Source organism: Pyrenophora tritici-repentis, chromosome 5 (genome assembly GCF_003171515.1).
Source record: "Pyrenophora tritici-repentis strain M4 chromosome 5, whole genome shotgun sequence".
Classification (NCBI taxonomy): Eukaryota; Fungi; Ascomycota; class Dothideomycetes; order Pleosporales; family Pleosporaceae; genus Pyrenophora; species Pyrenophora tritici-repentis.
In genome coordinates, this window is record NC_089394.1 from 752,120 (window position 1) to 770,597 (window position 18,478).

An 18,478-nucleotide genomic window follows, 5' to 3' on the forward strand; every position below is an offset into this window, starting at 1 on the left:
TACTACTCTACCGCCTACTAGCCCCCCCTCTCATTACTATTCGCTACTACTACTACTACTACTACTACTACTACTACTACTACTACTACTACTACTACTGAGTCTATTCTCAGCCTGAACTGATCTCAAAATGAGCATGCAGGCTATCCTTTTCTAGCTATGCTAGTACTACTTATGTATAAGAGAAAAAGGTTACCCTACTAAAAAAACTCTTCCTTTTTGCCGCGCTAGCTTAACTATACGGGCAAGAGGATAGCAAGATTCGAACTTACTCTCTAGAAAACCAGAGCGGCCAGGTGTACGCCCACTACACTATGCCCCATCACTACTCGCAGGCACGACAGGTCCCAATCGCGCCCCAAACCTTGTCCACGCGACCCGCACCACCAATTTCCCAGCGAAGCCGTGCCGCAGTATTTAGCTCGAACCTACCTCCTCGTCACTGCCAGCCACTGATCGATTGATCGATTGATTGTGGTTTAACGCCCATTTGACAGCCTCCCAAGGGACATTCAGGCGGGTACCGTCGGAGGCTTATGCGTTTGGGGCGCTGCTTCGTGGTACCTATTCTATAGAGATAGTTACAAGTCGTGGGTAGAGGTCCGCCAGTTGACACTGCTGATCCCGTTATGTCTGTGGCGTGGGGCCGTGTTGCTCTGTCGGCCAGCCACTGATTGACTACTCGAAGGGATACATTAGGTTCGGTATAAGCCGTGATTTCCGCTCCGCTCCACTCCGCTGGTTGTGTTCCTTGCAGTGCGTTCCTTGCAGCGAGGGTCTAGGCTTTGGGGATCTGCTGGTAATGTACCCGGTGATCGGCTCGGCTAGGGAGCAAGTTTATTGGCTGGTAGCCGGTTAGGATGGGGTGTGTGTACGGGGATGACGTGATGATTGTGGAGTGGTGGTGGTGATAGGGGTTGATCTCCCAGTACGTAGGTACGCGTAAGATACGATACGAGTCCTACTGTACGGGGGATGGCTGGCATGGTTGTGTCGGGACTTGGGCTTCAACACAGTTCCCTCTAGGAAAAAAGGATAGCTTGCATGCTCATTTTGAGATCAGTTCGGGCTGGAAATAGACTCAGTAGTAGTAGTAGTAGTAGGACTTGGGCATCGTAGTTTGAGATCGAACGATGACAACAATGACCATGACATCAGATTTCCTGCTGAGAAACTTTCCCCCTTTGCTTGCCGACGTCGGGATATTCCGCTAGCACTCATATTCCACTACTGTAAACCCACCCACCCCCTTTGCGTTGCATTTTGCCATCTTGCAGATTTCTCAGATCCTTGTTGCAAGCGCGTTCAACGTTTGTTAGATAAGTTAGGGGTACTGGACTGGACCCGTAGACACAAAGTACCGGTGGAGCTTAGCTCAGGAACATACGGTCTGTGCCACGCGACGACGCGAAAAAAACGCGAGAAAGCCTATTTTTAGGCCGATGAGAGTCTGGACCACAGCATCGGCAGCAAGCAACTGTCAAACTATGAACCTGGTTTGTCTTGTAACAAAATGAGGTCCGTGGGAAAGATGGACCACAGCGCTGGGTCGCGACTAGCGTCGATGGGAGCACCGGCGGAAATGAGGGCGTGTATTACATTGTTTTCGATTTTTGTTTCTTAAGTGTATCGGGATGGGGTTGTGATGGACGGATGGGGGAGACGGGGGGGATGAAGTCAGGGTAACAATTTCTCCGAGGTAGCGATACCGTTTCAGATTGTATGGGGGAAGGTGAACGAGAGAAGGGTGTTTGTAACATATTGTCCCTCAGCTGCTGTTTTGGCAAAAGCAAACATACCAGCAGTAACAGGAAAAGACAATATAGGCACTTTGCCTAAGAATAGGTATCACGACCTTACTCACGACAACAATAACAACAGGAAAAACTAAGTTCCCTCAACACCGAGTTCACTATCGCAACTCGCCTGATGGACCCAACAATGCGCCAGCAAAGGCACCTAACCCTAAACACGACGAGAGAAAAAAGATGAAGGAAGCATTTTTCCGCCTCGCCTCAATACTGCCTGTAACTATCCAGCCCGTAAACCCCTAGCTCCCAAACCCCATCTGAATCGGAACACGAGCCTCACGATATTTCAAATACGAGAAACAAAAAAAACCAACACACACACACACACACACACACACACACACACACACACACATCGGATACGGGACCCCCTCCACCCCGGCCCACTGCAACAGTTACACCACCAGCCACCACACATCTGCGGCAACCCGCCACCCTGACACCTGTCAAAACCAGAAAGCGGAACCCCCCCTCCACCTTCTACAACACACACTGCAGACAAACTGTTTTGAGTTGATTGAACGAAAAAACGAGTGAGCGCGGCGGGGGCCCGGCGCCGATTATCGGGCCTATTTTATTGCAGGGTGCGTCTGTTCCCTTTTACGGTTCCGCATCATCCATCATCATCATCGCACACACAGACACACCCTGACTGGCGGCTTTCCCCGCTTTTCTGGAACGTCTGTGTGCCGGTGTGTTGTGTGGAGATGAGGGATAGGTCCCTGAATCGGGTTTGCTGTTGTGGTTATATTGAAATGTGTCCACGGGCGTGAGACGTGGTGGCTGCGACGGAGTCTGGGTTTATCGCATTGCAGGAAGTTGTAGGGTTGTGTTGTATTGGCGCATTTGGCATGGCATTGGAAAGGGGAAAAAGAAATGCCGGTTGTGAAACGGGGACCTGGGGAATTTTGGTTCCGTGCTATTATCGTCGTCTGTACTGTCTTGCATCGCTGTTGTGTGTGTGGTGTTATTTCCGTTTCTAAAATCTGGGCTCGCGTCTGTCGGTACTACTACCGATAACTCCATCGAATTACAGTACCATACACACACATCGAGCATCGACACAACCACACTCAGAACTTTTCAACTCACAGATAGGTCGACGGAGCAACCTTCCACCAATACAAACGGCCTCGGAATCATATCAAGTTGCCCAATGCATATGGCCTCCCGGACACGAGGGCGACACCCGATCAGCAAAAGCCAACGGATCGACAGATAACCCTAAACCCAACCCAACCCGGAATCCTTATCAACCAGTTACCCTGTCCGCCCCTCATACGTATTCGGCCCGGTGACACAGGCCCGCGATAGTTCCCAAACGGCTTCCCATGTATTTTCGTATCCGGCTTAGTTGGGAAATAACTAAAGTTGTTCCTGATACAAAGTCTTTGTTCGATCTTCATGCCTACGAAATTAGTCTTCCAGTGTAAGTAGACCTAGATAAAGCCAAACCCAGCGACATGCACAATCCACCCCTGACCTAGTAAAATACAAATCACATGCCCGCTTCCATCCTCTCGCTACATCGTGCACGTACCCGATACCCAATCTAACCCACTTCCCTGGAATTTTAGAAGTACCGCACAGCGCAGAAAATATTAACCCCACACCTGCTTGCTGCAGCATCAGCTATGCGCCTTTTGCGGCACCTTGGCGTTGACGCAATTACGGTCGCCTGAGCTTCTTTGGCTAGGTGGCATGGCATTTGTGCGAATATGCGTCCTGGGCTGCTGATGGATGATGTCATTGGCTGTGGGTGCGTGGTTTGCGTGGTTCCGCGGCGGTGCAAGGCTCCGGGGAGAGATGCGAGATGCATGCATGTGAAAAAAGGTTTATTGACACTTGTCATCTCAGCAAAGTCCCGTACGCGTAGATAATCGAGTCAGGTAAGGGAGGCGAGAGGCTGTGTACTTTCTCAAAGTTGTACCGGTAAAGTGGAGAAAAAAAAATGGTCCTGGTATTATCGCCCTTTGCTATGGTACTGGTACGATGCGGCTCCGATCGATACGTGCTGTGCATACTTGGAATGATAGCCACCTACGGTACCTACCGGTAGTAGAGAAAACGTTGCTTGCGTGATGCTCACCAAAGCAGACGCCAACACAAAAACCCGCAAGCGCATGAGCCTCATGGTGGTTCAAGTGTGGCAGTTGGCTTAATTTTTTTACCCTTGCGCGGTACCCTTGCAATAGAACAGGCAAATCGATTGATGGGGATCGGCGCGTCGATCTGGGAACCTTTTGTCACATGGCTGCGATAAATTCGCGTGTGATCGGCAAGCGATTAAAGACGGGATCACGTTAGTAGTGGCTTAGGGTGGGCAGGCATTATGGGACTATGGATCGAGGGATTCCAAATAATAGTATGTATTGCGCGTAGGGTGGAAGAGGGGTATGTTCACATGTACGTGTATGTGTGGTTTGGATGTGGGTGTGTTTGATTATAGTGTGTGTGCTACTAGAGCAAACATGTGAATGTGCTATATTGGCAATGCGATGATAATAAAAAGTTGTAAATAGTGAAAATGGTGATGCTATAGTAAGATCGTCGCCCTGGACAATATGCAATGTGGTATCATGGAAAGAATAAACACCGAAAAAATGCTCATCAACGCCCCGGGTGTACTCTTGCCTCATCCCTCCCTGTTAAGTTCGTGTTCATAACTCTCTCCCTCGGGTCCGTAGATCTCTAGTAGCTACTGTCTTCACTCGCGGCATCACTTGCTGACGATGCTGACGACGCTGAAGATGATTTGTCGGTAGTTGGTAACGGACCGAGAGTCCAGCGCCAGTCTCTCGTCCTCTTCCGTCGTCCGGCGACGGGGGTCTCGGGACACGAATCGCTGTCATCTTCCGATGAGGAAGAATCTCGCTTCTCTCCTGTTCGTGGTTCTCTCTTAGGTGAGCTTTCGGCCGAGGATAGGGTCGAGCTAGACTTGAGGAGAGAGAGTTGAAGAGGGGATATGCTGGTCTCGGGCGCAGTCTTGCATGGCTTTAGGGTCAAGGATGGCTGCGAGGTGGAGGCTTCCGACTCGTTGGTTGCGGTAGAGGCCGAAGATGCGATGGATGATAGGGTGGAGCAGGACGACTCAATGTCAGAGTGGGCAAGCGTGTACTTGGTCGTCGTAATTTCCTCCTCGAGTGGTGTGCGGAAAGACACGCGCTTCTCAGCGGGGAACATTGGTCGGCTGGAGTTCATTTTGCGTGGTATTATCGAACGTGCGGGACTGTTTGAGAGAATCGAGGCCAGGTTGTGAGGTTGCTTGTAGGGTATTGAGTGGGTGGCCGAGTCGTTTGAGGCTGATGTGAGAGTAGATGATAGAGTAGAAGCTGAACTGGGCGTGGATGCACTGCTGCAGGCGGGGAAGTCGCTCTCTATTGAGAGCTGAGGTCGCTGAGGACGCTGGAGAGCGGGAGCAGTCGATGGACGCTCATAGGCGTTTGAAAACGTGTTGCGGACGGTTGGCGATACTGCGCTGAGCGTCTCAAGACGTAGACTGGCACCCTTTCCTAGGATGCGTGGTTGCTCGGTGTTGATGGATAGCTTGGGCCTAGGCGGGGCCTGGCGCGGGGGTATTATAGGCAGCTGGGTAGTCATACTGGACATGGCAGATGATTTGGAGTATGACGGTATCGAGTGGTGTGATGGCTGGAGAGTGGAAAGCATCATGTGTTTAGCCCAGCTCCTGGCGTGGGTATGGGCAGATGATGAGGTTGCGAGGGACTGGGGAGCCGGTTGTCTCGTCGCTTTGCTGCTGCTGATGTGTGATGGGATCAAACAGGAAAGGCAAAAACAGCCGTCAGTGCGACGAGGGGCATGTCGGTATTAAAGAGGTGCCAGATGCTTTGATGCCACCAACCGCACTGGTGGATCCGCAGCGCGCATCTCAACGCGCGGAGGAGCACTTGGACACGAAGCGCCAGGCTGGGGCTGGTCCCAAAATACCCATCCTCGCTAGCCCGGTCCAAAGATAGATGATGGATGCAGCGTGGCAAAGGCCTGCCGCCGGCTGAGCAGGGGACGTGGGACGTTGGGGTAGAGAGGTTTGGGCTGGCGGCGATGCAGCTGGGGCCAGTCAGCGACCGTAGACGGGCCTGACGCGGTTTGGAAACATGTATCCTTCTTCCCACCCTGTGGCCGTATCGAGACTCGAACAGGAAGACGGCTTGGCAGAACGTCGTTGTTTCGAAGCCGGGCGCCTCTGGCCACACACGTCGGAGCTTCCCGCGCGCTTCATCTGCAATCTGCATGTCTGCACACTTGCAACTCGCACCCAGCGCTAACTCGCCGTCAAGGCATCTCCAGACATGCTTGGCCCTCACCGCACGACTGCGATTGCCATGCCCAAACGACAGCTGCAACCCATAATCCTGCACTTTGTTCGTAAGCACTCGCACAGCCCTCAAGTCTTGGCGGAAGGCCCCAGCCCGCCTACTCCATATCGCTCGTGTCCGATGGGCGGAGGGTTACGGCCGTTCATCACCCTCAGCCAGCCTGTACTAATACCATGTCTCGTATCGTGTAGGACTATGTACGTACTCATGCCCATGTGCGACTGCGCTTGCGCAATCAGTAACGCAAACTCGGCTCCGCTCCACAGGACTGCTTCTACGCCAGCGTCTTTGAGCACCAAGATCCATCTCTCAAGACAGTCCCACTGGCAGTCCAGCAAAAGCAGATAGTCGTCACCTGCAATTACGAGGCCCGAAGACGAGTACGATCCCTGGACTTTACCCCATGCAGTAGTCATCCGACGTGGCGTAGCAGCTTGTTGACTCTCGCAGGGCTTGCGTAAACTGCAGCTGATCCACGAGGCGAAGAGAGTGTGCCCAGATGTAGTCATCGTCCTCGGCGAAGACCTCACTCGCTTCAGAGATGCTTCCAAGCACCTGTATGCCTTTCTGCGCTCCTTCTCATGGAACTCGCGTTGCGAGAGGCTCGGCTTCGATGAGGTGGGTCGTCACACATGTTCTTTTCCAAATGTCTCAGCACCGCCACTTTCTTCTTCCCAATCCAGACCCTCCTAACAAGTTCCTTTACGCCCCTTCGCTTTTAACTCGAATACGGCGTACAGTGCAAATATATTGAGGCGGTCTAGGTCTTTCTAGACGTGACCGATATTATCGACTATAATGTCAGCATTCTCAACCATAATGATCCCACAAACGCTTTCTTTTGTCTTGTCAAGGATGACCCGACGGTCGGTTTTCCGTACAATGCGACGCGGCTGACGGGCCATCTGTACCCAAAAACGGCAACTAAAACTCTGGGTAAGCTACTCATACTGCCGACCATGTGGCGTGGCAGAAACATGTTCCCGCTTGTATCGTGAGATGCAAGGCTGACACCTGAGCGACTGTCAGCGGCTAGTGTACCTGCCACCAACATGGTACAAAACGGTCATGCACGTGCACTGCTATCGCACATCGTATGCACCAGTGATCGCTGGTAGCTAGCCGTGGGACTACTCGGGCGCTAACTTGCAGCAGAGACCACATCGTTGGATCCGCTACATCTTCGATTGGCTCTGGGTAGCCATCTGGCACACTACATACGAAGCCAACTTGAATCCGAAAAGGGCTATACGGCTACTGCTGGTGTTTCGACAAATAAGCTTTTAGCAAAGCTTGTTGGGAGCACCTATAAACCAAACGCTCAGACAACACTACTGCCGCCGTATGTCGCTGACGATGAGACCACTGACAACGTGACCTCCTTCATGGACGACCACGAAGTTGGAAAGATTCCAGGCATAGGGTTCAAAATAGCACAGAAGCTCCGTGCATATGCGCTACACAGACCGGCGGATTTTCATGCAGGATTGGTATATGGGGATACCAAAGAGAACGTGCTCGTGCGTGACGTAAGGGCGTGTCCTGACATAGGCCCAGAGACGCTCCAACGAGTGCTAGGCGGCTCAGGCGTACCAAAGGGAATCGGTGCCAAAGTATGGGGTCTACTGAATGGTTGTGACGAGGCAGAAGTAGGGCAAGCCCGTGAGGTTCCTCGTCAGATCAGCATTGAAGATAGCTACATCCGCCTCGAACGTATAGAGGAAGTGATCAAGGAACTTCGAATGCTCGCAGGACGACTGCTGGAGCGAATGTACACTGATCTATTAGAAGAATACGACGATGTCACAATCTCAGACGCTCTCACATGCCCAGTCCCAAAGCGGTGGTTGGCTCGCCCAAAGACGATTCGGCTTTCTACGCGGCCACGTCCCCCGCAAAATGCGGACGGCAGCCGAAATCGGTCCTTTGCGCGGATATCCAAGTCGGCACAAATGCCAACGTTTGTGTTTAGCCTCAAGGACGGCATGGACGTGATCGTCAGCAGGCTCTCAAACGAGACCCTTGTACCCCTCTTTCGGAAGCTTCACCCAGAAAAGCGTGGTTGGAACTTGAGTCTGATCAACTTGGCCGCGACGAATATGGTAGATGCTGCGAGCGAGACTGGCGGGACGGAGCGAGACATTGGCAAAATGTTCAAGCGTCAAGATGCAGTGCTTAAGCAGTGGAGGATAGAAGAGCCAGTGATGAAGGAAGCGCCGCAAGAAGCACCAGAGAGGGTTGGGTCTGAAGACGCTCCGACTCCATCGCAGGAAGGCGAAAACTCTATCCTCGATAACTGGGAGTCAGAAGACGAGGACATGATGGATGGAGACTCATTTCGCTGCGATGAATGTGGTGCCCTCATGCCGACGTTTGCAATGGGTGCGCATTATCGCTGGCATGCATCGTAGCCTGGCGAAACTCAAGCAATAATCAAGGCAGCGGCAACATTCTTGTTGCAGACGCTTGTTCATGCATTCTATGATTCTATGACCCTGATATCTTGACATAACCGAATCACAACCACAAAGCAACGGAGGTGATGCTAAATGTATAGCATAATAGTGTTGCATCTCGCAAGCAGTTCCTAAAGCAGTAGGCTGCCCCGCTAAATCCCCAGGTCCACTCCTTCCAGAAGGAACAATAGGCCCGGACGCTTATCGGCAACGGCTTCCTTAGCAATGCGAGCATGTGAAGGCAAGACGTTTGACGTCGACGGTCGCAAAGCTTTAAGCCTCGCGTCCACCCCAAGACTCTTCACCCCTATTGCTATGCGCTGTGTCTTGAACTGAACCAAGAGTCTTTGCCTGTTCAGATCATACACGCAATGCCCGGCTCATCGCGACTGCCAGTCAGTCTGCGCGACACCTTCATCGCCCGCAAGAACTCGGCCAATGGCCAGCTCGTCGCCTTCAACATTGACGTGCTGCGCAATGTCATCTTTATCCTCTTCATCCTCCGATGGACGCGCATCACATTCTACCAGCTAAAAGGCCGCGGTATCTTCGGGTCGCTCACCGAAGCTTACATCAACATTCGCAAGTACCTCTACGGCGTCTTCCTACGGCTCCCTGGCGTGCGGGACAAAGTCCAAGCAGAAGTTTCCGATTCCATCCTCAAACTAGAGCGCAAACTCGTTCCGAGCGGGCCCGGAGTTCATCGCATCACCAGTCTACCAGCCGAGGGATGGAGCGAAGATGCGGTGCGCGATAAGCTGAATGAGCTGGCCGAGATGGAACACACACGATGGGAGGATGGTCGAGTCAGCGGTGCTGTATACCACGGTGGAGAGGAGTTGATACGGCTTCAAACAGAGGCTTTTGGCAAATTCACTGTCTCCAACCCCATTCATCCGGATGTGTTCCCTGGTGTCCGGAAGATGGAGGCCGAGATCGTCGCTATGGTACGTTTGGCTCATGTAGAGGGCAAAAACGAAGGCTAACAATGTACAGGTTTTGTCCTTGTTTAACGCACCTCCAGATGCAGCGGGCGTCACAACCTCTGGTGGTACCGAGTCGATCCTCATGGCCGTTCTGTCCGCACGCAACAAGGCCTACAAGGAGCGCGGTGTCACCCAGCCTGAGATGATTCTCCCCGAAACCGCACATACCGCTTTCCGAAAGGCATGCGAATACTTCAAGATCAAGATGCACCTCGTAAAGGTCAAGGCACCGAGCTACAAAGTCCACCTACCCTCTGTATCCCGTCTGGTCAACCCCAACACCGTTATAATCGTCGGCTCAGCACCAAACTTCCCGCACGGTATCATCGACGACATCACTGGTCTTAGCAAGATTGCCTACAAGAACAAGATCCCCCTACATGTAGACTGCTGCCTCGGCTCCTTTATTATTCCCATGCTACCCAAGGCCGGCTTTGACTTTGAACCCTTTGACTTCCGCCTAAAGGGCGTAACCAGCATCTCCTGTGATACCCATAAGTACGGCTTCGCACCAAAGGGCAACTCAACCGTACTTTACCGTTCTGACGCCTACCGCAAATACCAGTATTTCATCTCACCCGATTGGTCCGGCGGCGTATACGCATCGCCTTCCATCGCAGGATCCCGTCCCGGTGCTCTAATCGCAGGCTGCTGGGCAAGTCTCGTCAAACAGGGTCAGAACGGCTATCTGGACGCCTGCCACAAGATTGTTGGCGGCATGAAGCAAATTGAAACCGCCATCCGCGAGAAGCCTGAACTTTCGTCTGACCTCAAGATCATCGGCCGACCCCTCGTCTCCGTCGTTGCTTTCCTCTCAAATACACTTGACATTTACGACATCGCTGATGGCATGTCATCCAAGGGGTGGCATCTGAACGCGCTCCAAAGTCCACCAGCTATCCACGTTGCTGTCACGCTTCCCATTGTTGCCGTCGTGGATAAGCTGATTGAGGATTTGGTCGAGGTTACCGAGGATGTTAGGGAGAAGGAGCGGAAGAGGATTGCAGAGGGCAAGGGTGCTAAGGGCGCTGTCAAGGGTGATGCGGCGGCGTTGTACGGTGTTGCTGGTAGCTTACCGAACAAGAGTGTAGTTGAGGATTTGGCCAAGGGTTTCTTGGATACTTTGTACAAAGCTTGAGCGAGTTTATTTTATGCAATTGATCGATATTCTTCCTTAGCCTGGGTCAGTCAGGCACTACATTGCAGCAGAGATTTTATTGCAGATGTGTGGAATTCCATTCATGTTCGACGCGACGAAGAGAGCCTCTTGCAATTTTCACAGTTTGCACGTAAAGACAAGCCTTGACTGAATCACGATTTGGACGTTTATACTACTGCCTAGGGTGTCATCGCCGTCGTCTACTAAGCAGAAGGCAACCTCGCTGCCGTTTGCTCAAGCGGCTCCTTCCTCCTTGGCCGCTTGAGGTCCTCCTCAGTAATTCCATTCACCCCAACCTTGGTAAGACCCATAACCGGCGGATCGCCCTTCTTCACAAACTCGTACAAGCCCGGCAGCTTATTTCCCGCCAGCCTAAACGCATCCTTCACCACCTGTTCGTGCAAGTCTCCTTGGATCTCAAAAATGATCTTGCTCACCGCCACCCTCGCAGTCCAGCGGTCGAAGCTTCCCTTTCCTTTTCCCATACGCACATCGTTTCCGGACGTGTAGACACCAATGTTTGCCGCAATGCGCATGTAGAGGCGAAACTTCATGCCTCGAAGTCGCTTCCTAATAGTTTCCTCGGCGATGCGGAGTTGGTGTGCGCTGATGCGGCGGTCATGGTCGCGCATTCGCAGACCATAGTCACCCCATACTACCGTCGTACCGCGCATGCTGCCGCCGGTTGGAACGCGACATCTTCCCTTGCGTGATTTGCGGGACTCGCCGCCTTTGGGTGCGAGGTATGAGAGGTTTGAGGGAGTGGAAGAAAAGAGCCGGACAGACGGCTTGGTCGTGGGTACTGTAAAGCGACATTTGGAAAGGCATGTCTGTTGCAGTACTATAGGTCATCAGCGGGGACTACCGCAAGGCTTTTGGCCGTCTTACATGTGGGCCGTGATGCGGAGAGGCTCATTTGACTGAATTGAGCCAAAAGGCCCTGCGATATCCTTGGCGGCGGCATTGTGTTGTCGTGCGGGACATTCAATGCGCACTCACAGCTCTCGTTGGAAGTTCTGGTGCCAAGCTGTGGCTGATTATGTGTGGCTGCTATGGCTAGTGCATGGAAGGGGGGCGCGACTGCCTAATTGCCTAGTGACCGCGCGCAAGTGTAAGTCGCGTCGTGCACGTAATGCCCGTCAACCCACCAAATAACTCAACCACATCACCACCCATTGTTTGTGCAAAAGCTTGCCTCTAAGCGCGATTTTCTGTTGGCCTTTCTGAATCAACGTGTTTTGCACATTGAAGATGCCTGCCGACATTCGCAGCTTTTTTGGCGGCGGCCCTCCCAAGCCGAGCCAGGGCAGCCAGAGTTCACAGAAGAAGAATGAGCCTACACCCAAGAAGGCCGCGCCTAAGAAGAAGGGCCGTACGAGCAGAGTTGTAGAAGACTCTGACGACGAAGAAGAGGAAGATCCACAGTCAGGCACTCAATTCTTCTTTTATGACGTCGTAACTGACCAGGAGCAGACCGAAGAAAGCATCCCCCAAAAAGCCGCCCCCAAAGAAAGTTAAACGCGAACCTACGCCAGAACCTGTACTTGAAGAGACGACCACATCAGATTTCTTCGCCAGTAAAAACAAGCCCAAGCGAACAGAACCAGTCAAGAAGAAGGCCGCGGAGACACTAAAGGCAACACCCAAGAAAGCTCCTGCAAAGGCAACTGCAAAGACATCCAAGAATTTCACACCAGCGTCACTCGCCAAAACCTCTGGACGAGCGAAGAAGCCTGTCACATCCTACGAGGAGAAGGATGATGACGATGAATTCCCGGACGACGACCTGGACGACGCGGATGACATCTTTGAAGACAACATTAAAGGCAAAGCAAAAGATGACTACAAAGAAATCTCGGAGAGTGATGATGATGTACCAGTGAAATTACCACATCGCGGAACGCCAAAGGCCCCAGCGAAACAGCAAAAGGTGATCAAGGATGAGGACAAATTTGACCCCGAGGACGAAGACGTCGATATGAAGGATATAGACGCAGACGACGACTTTGTAGTACCTGATGAGGAGGAACGGGCAGTCAAGAGCACACTAAAGAAGACGACCGCAAGCAAGAAGCGTAAATCACCCGAGTCTGAGGATGAGGAGGAGAAGCCAAAGAAGTCGCGCGCAAAGGCCACTCCGGCAAAGTCGCCAGCGAAAAAGAAGGCGAAGAAGGAAGAGGTTGAAGACAGTGCAGACATTCAGGCCATCTACGACAGCATCCCTATCGTACGCGCCCCTACGCCTCCACCCAAAGACGAGAATGCAAAGTTCGACTGGAAAGCGAATGCAGGTCGTGGTGAGGCTGCGCCGCTTCTGGGCTCATCCAGTGACATGCCACAGGGCTCGGATACATGTCTAGCAGGTTTGAACTTTGTCTTCACTGGTGTGCTGCAGAAATGGGGCCGAACAGAGAGTCAAGAGTTGGTAAAACGACATGGTGGCAAAGTCACCACTGCTCCCAGCAAGAAGACTAGTTATGTCGTTCTAGGCTCAGATGCCGGTCCAAGTAAACTGGCCAAAATCAGGGACATGAACATCAAGACAATCGACGAGGATGGACTAACACAGCTTATTGAAAAGCTAACAGCTGCTGGCAACAAGGGTGACAGCAAAGCACAAGCTGATTACAGGGAGAAGCAACGCAAAGAGCAGGAGAAGATCGAGCTGCTGGCTGCTGAAATGGAAAAGGAGGAACAAAAGCGTCAGAAGGAAGCGACTGCAGTGGCCAAAGCAGCAGCTAAAGCAACTGGTAACAAGACAGCTGCGGCTACTGCGACTGCTCAAAACGCAGGACCTGCGGTGGACTCTCGACTATGGACCACAAAATACGCACCCACATCATTGTCACAGATTTGCGGAAACAAGACGACCGTGGAAAAGATTCAACGATGGCTACAGATGTTCCCGAAGAACCTCAAAACTGGATTCAAGATGGCAGGTAAAGATGGCAGTGGGGTTTTCCGCGCCGTTATCCTCCACGGACCACCTGGTATCGGTAAGACTACTGCAGCACATCTTGTCGCGAAACTCGAAGGCTATGACATAGTCGAGAGAAACGCAAGTGACACACGAAGCAAAAAGCTCATCGAAGACGGTCTACGCGGCGTTCTAAGTACCAATTCTCTCCACGGATATTTCGCTGGAGATGGAAAGAAAGTGGAAGGATCGAAGAAGAAGCTTGTTCTGATCATGGACGAAGTCGACGGTATGTCTGCGGGAGATCGAGGTGGTGTTGGCGCGCTTGCGGCGGTCTGTAAAAAGACGGAAGTGCCTATGATCCTCATCTGTAACGACCGAAGACTTCCAAAGATGAAGCCATTCGATTACGTGACGTACGACCTGCCCTTTCGACGGCCTACTGTTGACCAAATCCGATCACGCATCATGACAATCACATTCCGCGAAGGCCTCAAGATGCCACCCGCAGTCATCAACGCGCTCATCGAAGGCAGCCATGCCGATATCCGTCAAGTCGTCAACATGATCTCTACCGCGAAACTCGACCAGACCGTCATGGACTTTGACAAGGGCAAGACCATGTCTAAGAACTGGGAAAAGCATGTGGTTCTCAAGCCATGGGATATCACACAGAAGATTCTCGGTGGCGGCATGTTCGCTTCAAACAGCAAAGCTACACTTCACGACAAGATTGAGCTGTACTTCAACGACCATGAGTTCAGCCCGCTGATGTTGCAGGAGAACTACTTGGGCACAAACCCTATTCAGTCGCTCAGCTATTCCGGCAAGGAAAAGAACCTCAAGAATCTGGAGCTTATATCGAAAGCAGCCGATAGCATCAGCGACGGTGATTTGGTCGACCGCATGATTCACGGCTCACAGCAACAGTGGAGTCTAATGCCTACACACGCAGTCTTCAGCTTCGTTCGGCCCGCAAGCTTCGTCTCTGGAAGCACGGCGGGTAACCAGACACGCTTCACTTCATGGCTAGGCAAGAACAGCACGACCAACAAGCTCAGTCGAATGATCAAAGAGATTCAGGCTCATATGCGGTTGCGGTCCTCGGGTGATCGACACGAGGTTCGGCAGCAGTATGTCCCACTTCTTTGGACGGATCTAGTTCAGAAGCTACAGAAGGAAGGAAAAGAAGCTGTACCACAGATCATCGAGTTGATGGACAGCTACTATCTCACCAAGGACGACTTTGATGCAATCATGGAGCTGGGTGTGGGTCCAATGGATCAAGAAAAGGTCAAGATTGAGACACAGGCCAAGGCGACCTTTACACGACTGTAAGTCATTGCTCATCTCTTTCCCTCACAGAATGCTAACATTCCTCCAGCTACAACCAACAGTCGCATCCGATGCCCTTCATGAAGGCCTCCTCTGTCACGCAGCCCAAGAAACAAGCCAAAGAGAAGCCAGATCTTGAGGAAGCCATCGATGAATCCGATGATGGCGAAGTTATCGAAGAAGTCAAGGACGAGGATGAAGACATCGATTTGTCAAAGGACAAGTACGTCAAGCAGCCAAAGAAAAAGGCCGCGCCGAAGAAGGGAGGCAAGAAGAAGGCAAAGGATGACGAAGAAGAGGAGGAGGAGGAGGAGGAGGAGGAGGAGGAAGATGTCAAGCCCAAAGGAAAGGGCAAGGCAAAGGCGGCTCCCAAGGGCAAGAAGAAGTAGGTGTTGATGGACTGGACGTGGGTTAGTGGTTTAAACTTGTATCAACATTACGCAGTGTACAACAAAGGATGCGTGGGTTAATCGCTGGTATTCTGATGTGAGATTTGAGTTGATATCGATGTTCAAAATAGCACGGGAAGATATATCAGATAGTTAGTACAATCTCGGTAAACATGTTTTACAGACAGCCTTGTTATTCAGCGTCACCAAACACCCTTTGTGTTCACTCGGATTGATCAATGTACAACTCAATGTTGCGATTATAAGCTTCACAGCTTGCGTGCTCAGAACAAGACAGCCTTATTCACTTGAGTTCCAGAGCGTTGATCGTGACCGCAATGTTGGGTTGAGGATCGGGCCGCATTCCTAGGTACGAGATCCAGGATGTTCATGACGCTTACTCAATGGCGTAAGACGTCAGCCCCGCCTTTGACGTTAGGTGGGGCTCTAGCCGGTGCGCGTGCCCATGCATCTGGTCGACGTCAACACATGCGCACACTTGCGATATTCAAGCTTTATCCCATTAACCCTGCTCCTTCGCATCTGCACTAGACACTACTAGTTGCGGTTCGATTGTGTGCTTTTGCGCTTGCTCTTACGCTTGCTTCTCGCTCTCCACTACCCGACCAATACCCTCATATAAACAGGCCATAGTCAGTGGCCTGATCTAACCTTGGACGATCGGCGGTGAACCAGTTACTGATACTATCTGAACACGGCGTGCGTCACTAGTTTTGGAATTCTGCAATTCACGCTTGGAAATCGGCAGCACTTGCGGCAGCCCAGACACGGCTGCAGAGATCGAGAACACCCGCCACCTGGGTCTCGCCTGTCAGTCTCCACTGTTTCACCTCTGCCTCCAACTGCCGCTTTCTCTGCTTTTTTTATCATGGAGAACAATCTCTCTGCTGCTCGCGCATCCCGACGCTACCTTGACGAGCGCCTTCGGAACGACTGGGAGTACCCGGACGTACCCGCAGCATGGTCAGCCTCGGACGAGGAAGTTCGAGATGCCGCAGATTTTCGGGAACGCTACTATGGAGAGTCGGAGTCTGCCGATTCGGATACTGAAGATGAGCGTGTCGGCACATACAAGTTTGACACACCGGATGCTATCGGCGACGCTGTAACCCGCGCTCGCGATGCGCGTAGGAGGAGGCGCAAGGAGCGGTTGGAGCAGGAGATGAAGGAGAATCCCGGCCTGAGGATATGGGTAGAACGAAGGGATGCATGGACAGGCGCAGCAAGTGTCAAGAAATATGGCACCCATCGACAGAGACCGACAAACCGCCCATCGTCTGCAGCGGGCTACTCGTCGGAAGAACATCCCACCACACCCACGGGCTCCGAGTCGCATTCAATCACCAGCACAACAACACCAGACACATTTGACCTGGTGCCCGTTGCGCCCCGCCTACTCAGCCAGAATGCGATCCGCGCCTCCATCACACCAAAAGTATACCCGGATATCTACCAAAAGATTGTCGTCTCCTCGCGCACACCCTCTGTCCCCATCAATCTCGCAGACATGATAAAAGCCTTGGTACAAGGCTGGAAAGACACAGATGAATGGCCTCCTAGGCCCGGAGTCATTGATCCTCTGGCTGGGAAGAAGCGTGTTATCCCTAGTACTACATCGAGTGGGCATCATCACGCAGGCTTCATTGCGCGACACCCTCATTTGGAGAAGAGCGTGGATGGCATGAAACGTATCTTGCATCTTAATGGGCATCACGATCAGGGTCAGGAAGAGGGTGCTGAACATGCGCAAGGCGAAAAGAAGGATTGAGGTCGACTCTCTGCTTGCTCAGTCTGTCTGTGTTATTCCGCGAAACTGATGCACTTGGTAGTACATGCAAATATCTCATCCATGCTTAACGCGACAGACAACGGCTGGCTTTTGTTTCGTACTCCGAAATCGGTTTTTCGTCTCACTGTCATGTCACGCGCCCACGAGTTGGCATTGCTAGTGGGTGAACGGGAGTGGAATAAGAAGATGAAAGCTCGTATTAGATATCCATATCAGCTGATTTTTTACATCAGCGGCCCCTTGGCATTTAATTCAGCCAGCTGGTGGCCTAACACCTGACTTGAACACTTTTCACCATACCAAACCATGACCATCTAATTTCCCACAAAGAATCTGTAGGGCCGATCTACGAACCAATAGTCCCAATGCACGTTATACACGTGACACATCGAATTTTATCTGATCATCAGATAAGATGATAAGATAAAAAACTTACCTAAATAGGTTCATAGCCCCGATATCGGCATTTGCTCGGCTTGCCCACCTACCACCACCTACCACCACCTACATGCTTACCTACCCAACCTGTACCCACTTACACACACCTACATACCCACCTGCCGTAAACATTTTGTTCGTTCGTTTAAGCAAATCCTTCGTTTGTTTATATTATCTAGGCTAAACGGAAATAAGTTGCTTGTCACTCACCGTTTTCGGCCGAGAGAGGTACATATTCGGCTTGTCGGCCGTTGGTGCGTGCATACATGACGCCCGCTTGTGCGGGGCTGGTGTGTAACGCTGAGTGGAGCCATTGACAAGTTGAATGTGTGTGCAAAAACGTATGAACGATCCGCTCTGTCGGTGATGGAGGTGGCCGTGCCGTGTTTGTAGGGGGGGATGTACGTAAGAACTGGGTATGGGTGTGGGAACGGAGCGGACGAATATAGGATGGGGGACGAGCATGGGATGAGATAGGATAGAACGGGGCTTTCGCAGCGGTAGGTGGTAAGGTAGGTAGAAAGATAACAAGGTATCGTCGATCGTAGTCGTCGATCATACGAGTATAGGTAGGGGTGGTGGGTACGGTGGGTAGGTAAAGCGATCCTCTTTTGCCATGTTTATAAATTTGCCTCCTCTTTTCCTGCTCTTCCCAGATCCTCCTTATACCCACCAAACCCTCCTCCCACTCTCTTTTCCATACAAATCCTATTCAAACATGCCAGGTGCAATCTCCCCCCAACCCATTGACAATGATGGCCCTCCATCCCATGTCATTGGTGTCTACCATATCACACACCCCCGCTCTGCATCCAACCTCTTCCAGAACATGATGTCCAA

The 18,478-nt window shown here is 51.9% G+C and overlaps 7 protein-coding genes across 7 annotated transcripts; 4 read left to right on the forward strand and 3 right to left on the reverse strand.

Moving 5' to 3' along the window:
* Positions 1-4,502: 4,502 nt before the first annotated feature.
* Positions 4,503-5,420, reverse strand: PtrM4_102620 (Tymo-45kd-70kd domain containing protein; the record flags this gene model as incomplete). Its single annotated transcript, XM_001936312.2, has 1 exon — positions 4,503-5,420. One exon carries the CDS (start codon positions 5,418-5,420, stop codon positions 4,503-4,505), a length of 918 nt encoding a protein of 305 aa, XP_001936347.1.
* Positions 5,421-6,293: 873 nt separating this feature from the next.
* PtrM4_102630 (DinP, Nucleotidyltransferase-DNA polymerase involved in DNA repair) lies at positions 6,294-6,657 on the reverse strand (the record flags this gene model as incomplete). Its single annotated transcript, XM_066107474.1, has 2 exons — positions 6,294-6,298; positions 6,354-6,657. The coding sequence occupies 2 exons, from the start codon at positions 6,655-6,657 to the stop codon at positions 6,294-6,296; spliced, it is 309 nt and encodes a 102-aa protein (XP_065961923.1).
* Positions 6,658-7,200: 543 nt separating this feature from the next.
* PtrM4_102640 (DinP, Nucleotidyltransferase-DNA polymerase involved in DNA repair) lies at positions 7,201-8,559 on the forward strand (the record flags this gene model as incomplete). The annotated part of the gene is made up of 2 exons (XM_066107475.1): positions 7,201-7,252; positions 7,304-8,559. 2 exons carry the CDS (start codon positions 7,201-7,203, stop codon positions 8,557-8,559), a joined length of 1,308 nt encoding a protein of 435 aa, XP_065961924.1.
* Positions 8,560-8,975: 416 nt separating this feature from the next.
* Positions 8,976-10,728, forward strand: PtrM4_102650 (GadB, Glutamate decarboxylase and related PLP-dependent protein; the record flags this gene model as incomplete). Its single annotated transcript, XM_001936310.2, has 2 exons — positions 8,976-9,551; positions 9,601-10,728. 2 exons carry the CDS (start codon positions 8,976-8,978, stop codon positions 10,726-10,728), a joined length of 1,704 nt encoding a protein of 567 aa, XP_001936345.1.
* A 224-nt stretch (positions 10,729-10,952) lies between these two features.
* PtrM4_102660 (mitochondrial 54S ribosomal protein uL16m) lies at positions 10,953-11,713 on the reverse strand (the record flags this gene model as incomplete). Its single annotated transcript, XM_001936309.2, has 2 exons — positions 10,953-11,590; positions 11,638-11,713. The coding sequence occupies 2 exons, from the start codon at positions 11,711-11,713 to the stop codon at positions 10,953-10,955; spliced, it is 714 nt and encodes a 237-aa protein (XP_001936344.1).
* Positions 11,714-12,000: 287 nt separating this feature from the next.
* PtrM4_102670 (BRCT domain type II) lies at positions 12,001-15,390 on the forward strand (the record flags this gene model as incomplete). Its single annotated transcript, XM_066107476.1, has 4 exons — positions 12,001-12,173; positions 12,223-15,000; positions 15,051-15,228; positions 15,340-15,390. The coding sequence occupies 4 exons, from the start codon at positions 12,001-12,003 to the stop codon at positions 15,388-15,390; spliced, it is 3,180 nt and encodes a 1,059-aa protein (XP_065961925.1).
* Positions 15,391-16,279: 889 nt separating this feature from the next.
* Positions 16,280-17,179, forward strand: PtrM4_102680 (DUF4050 domain containing protein; the record flags this gene model as incomplete). Its single annotated transcript, XM_001936307.2, has 1 exon — positions 16,280-17,179. One exon carries the CDS (start codon positions 16,280-16,282, stop codon positions 17,177-17,179), a length of 900 nt encoding a protein of 299 aa, XP_001936342.1.
* Between the last annotated feature and the right edge of the window lie 1,299 nt (positions 17,180-18,478).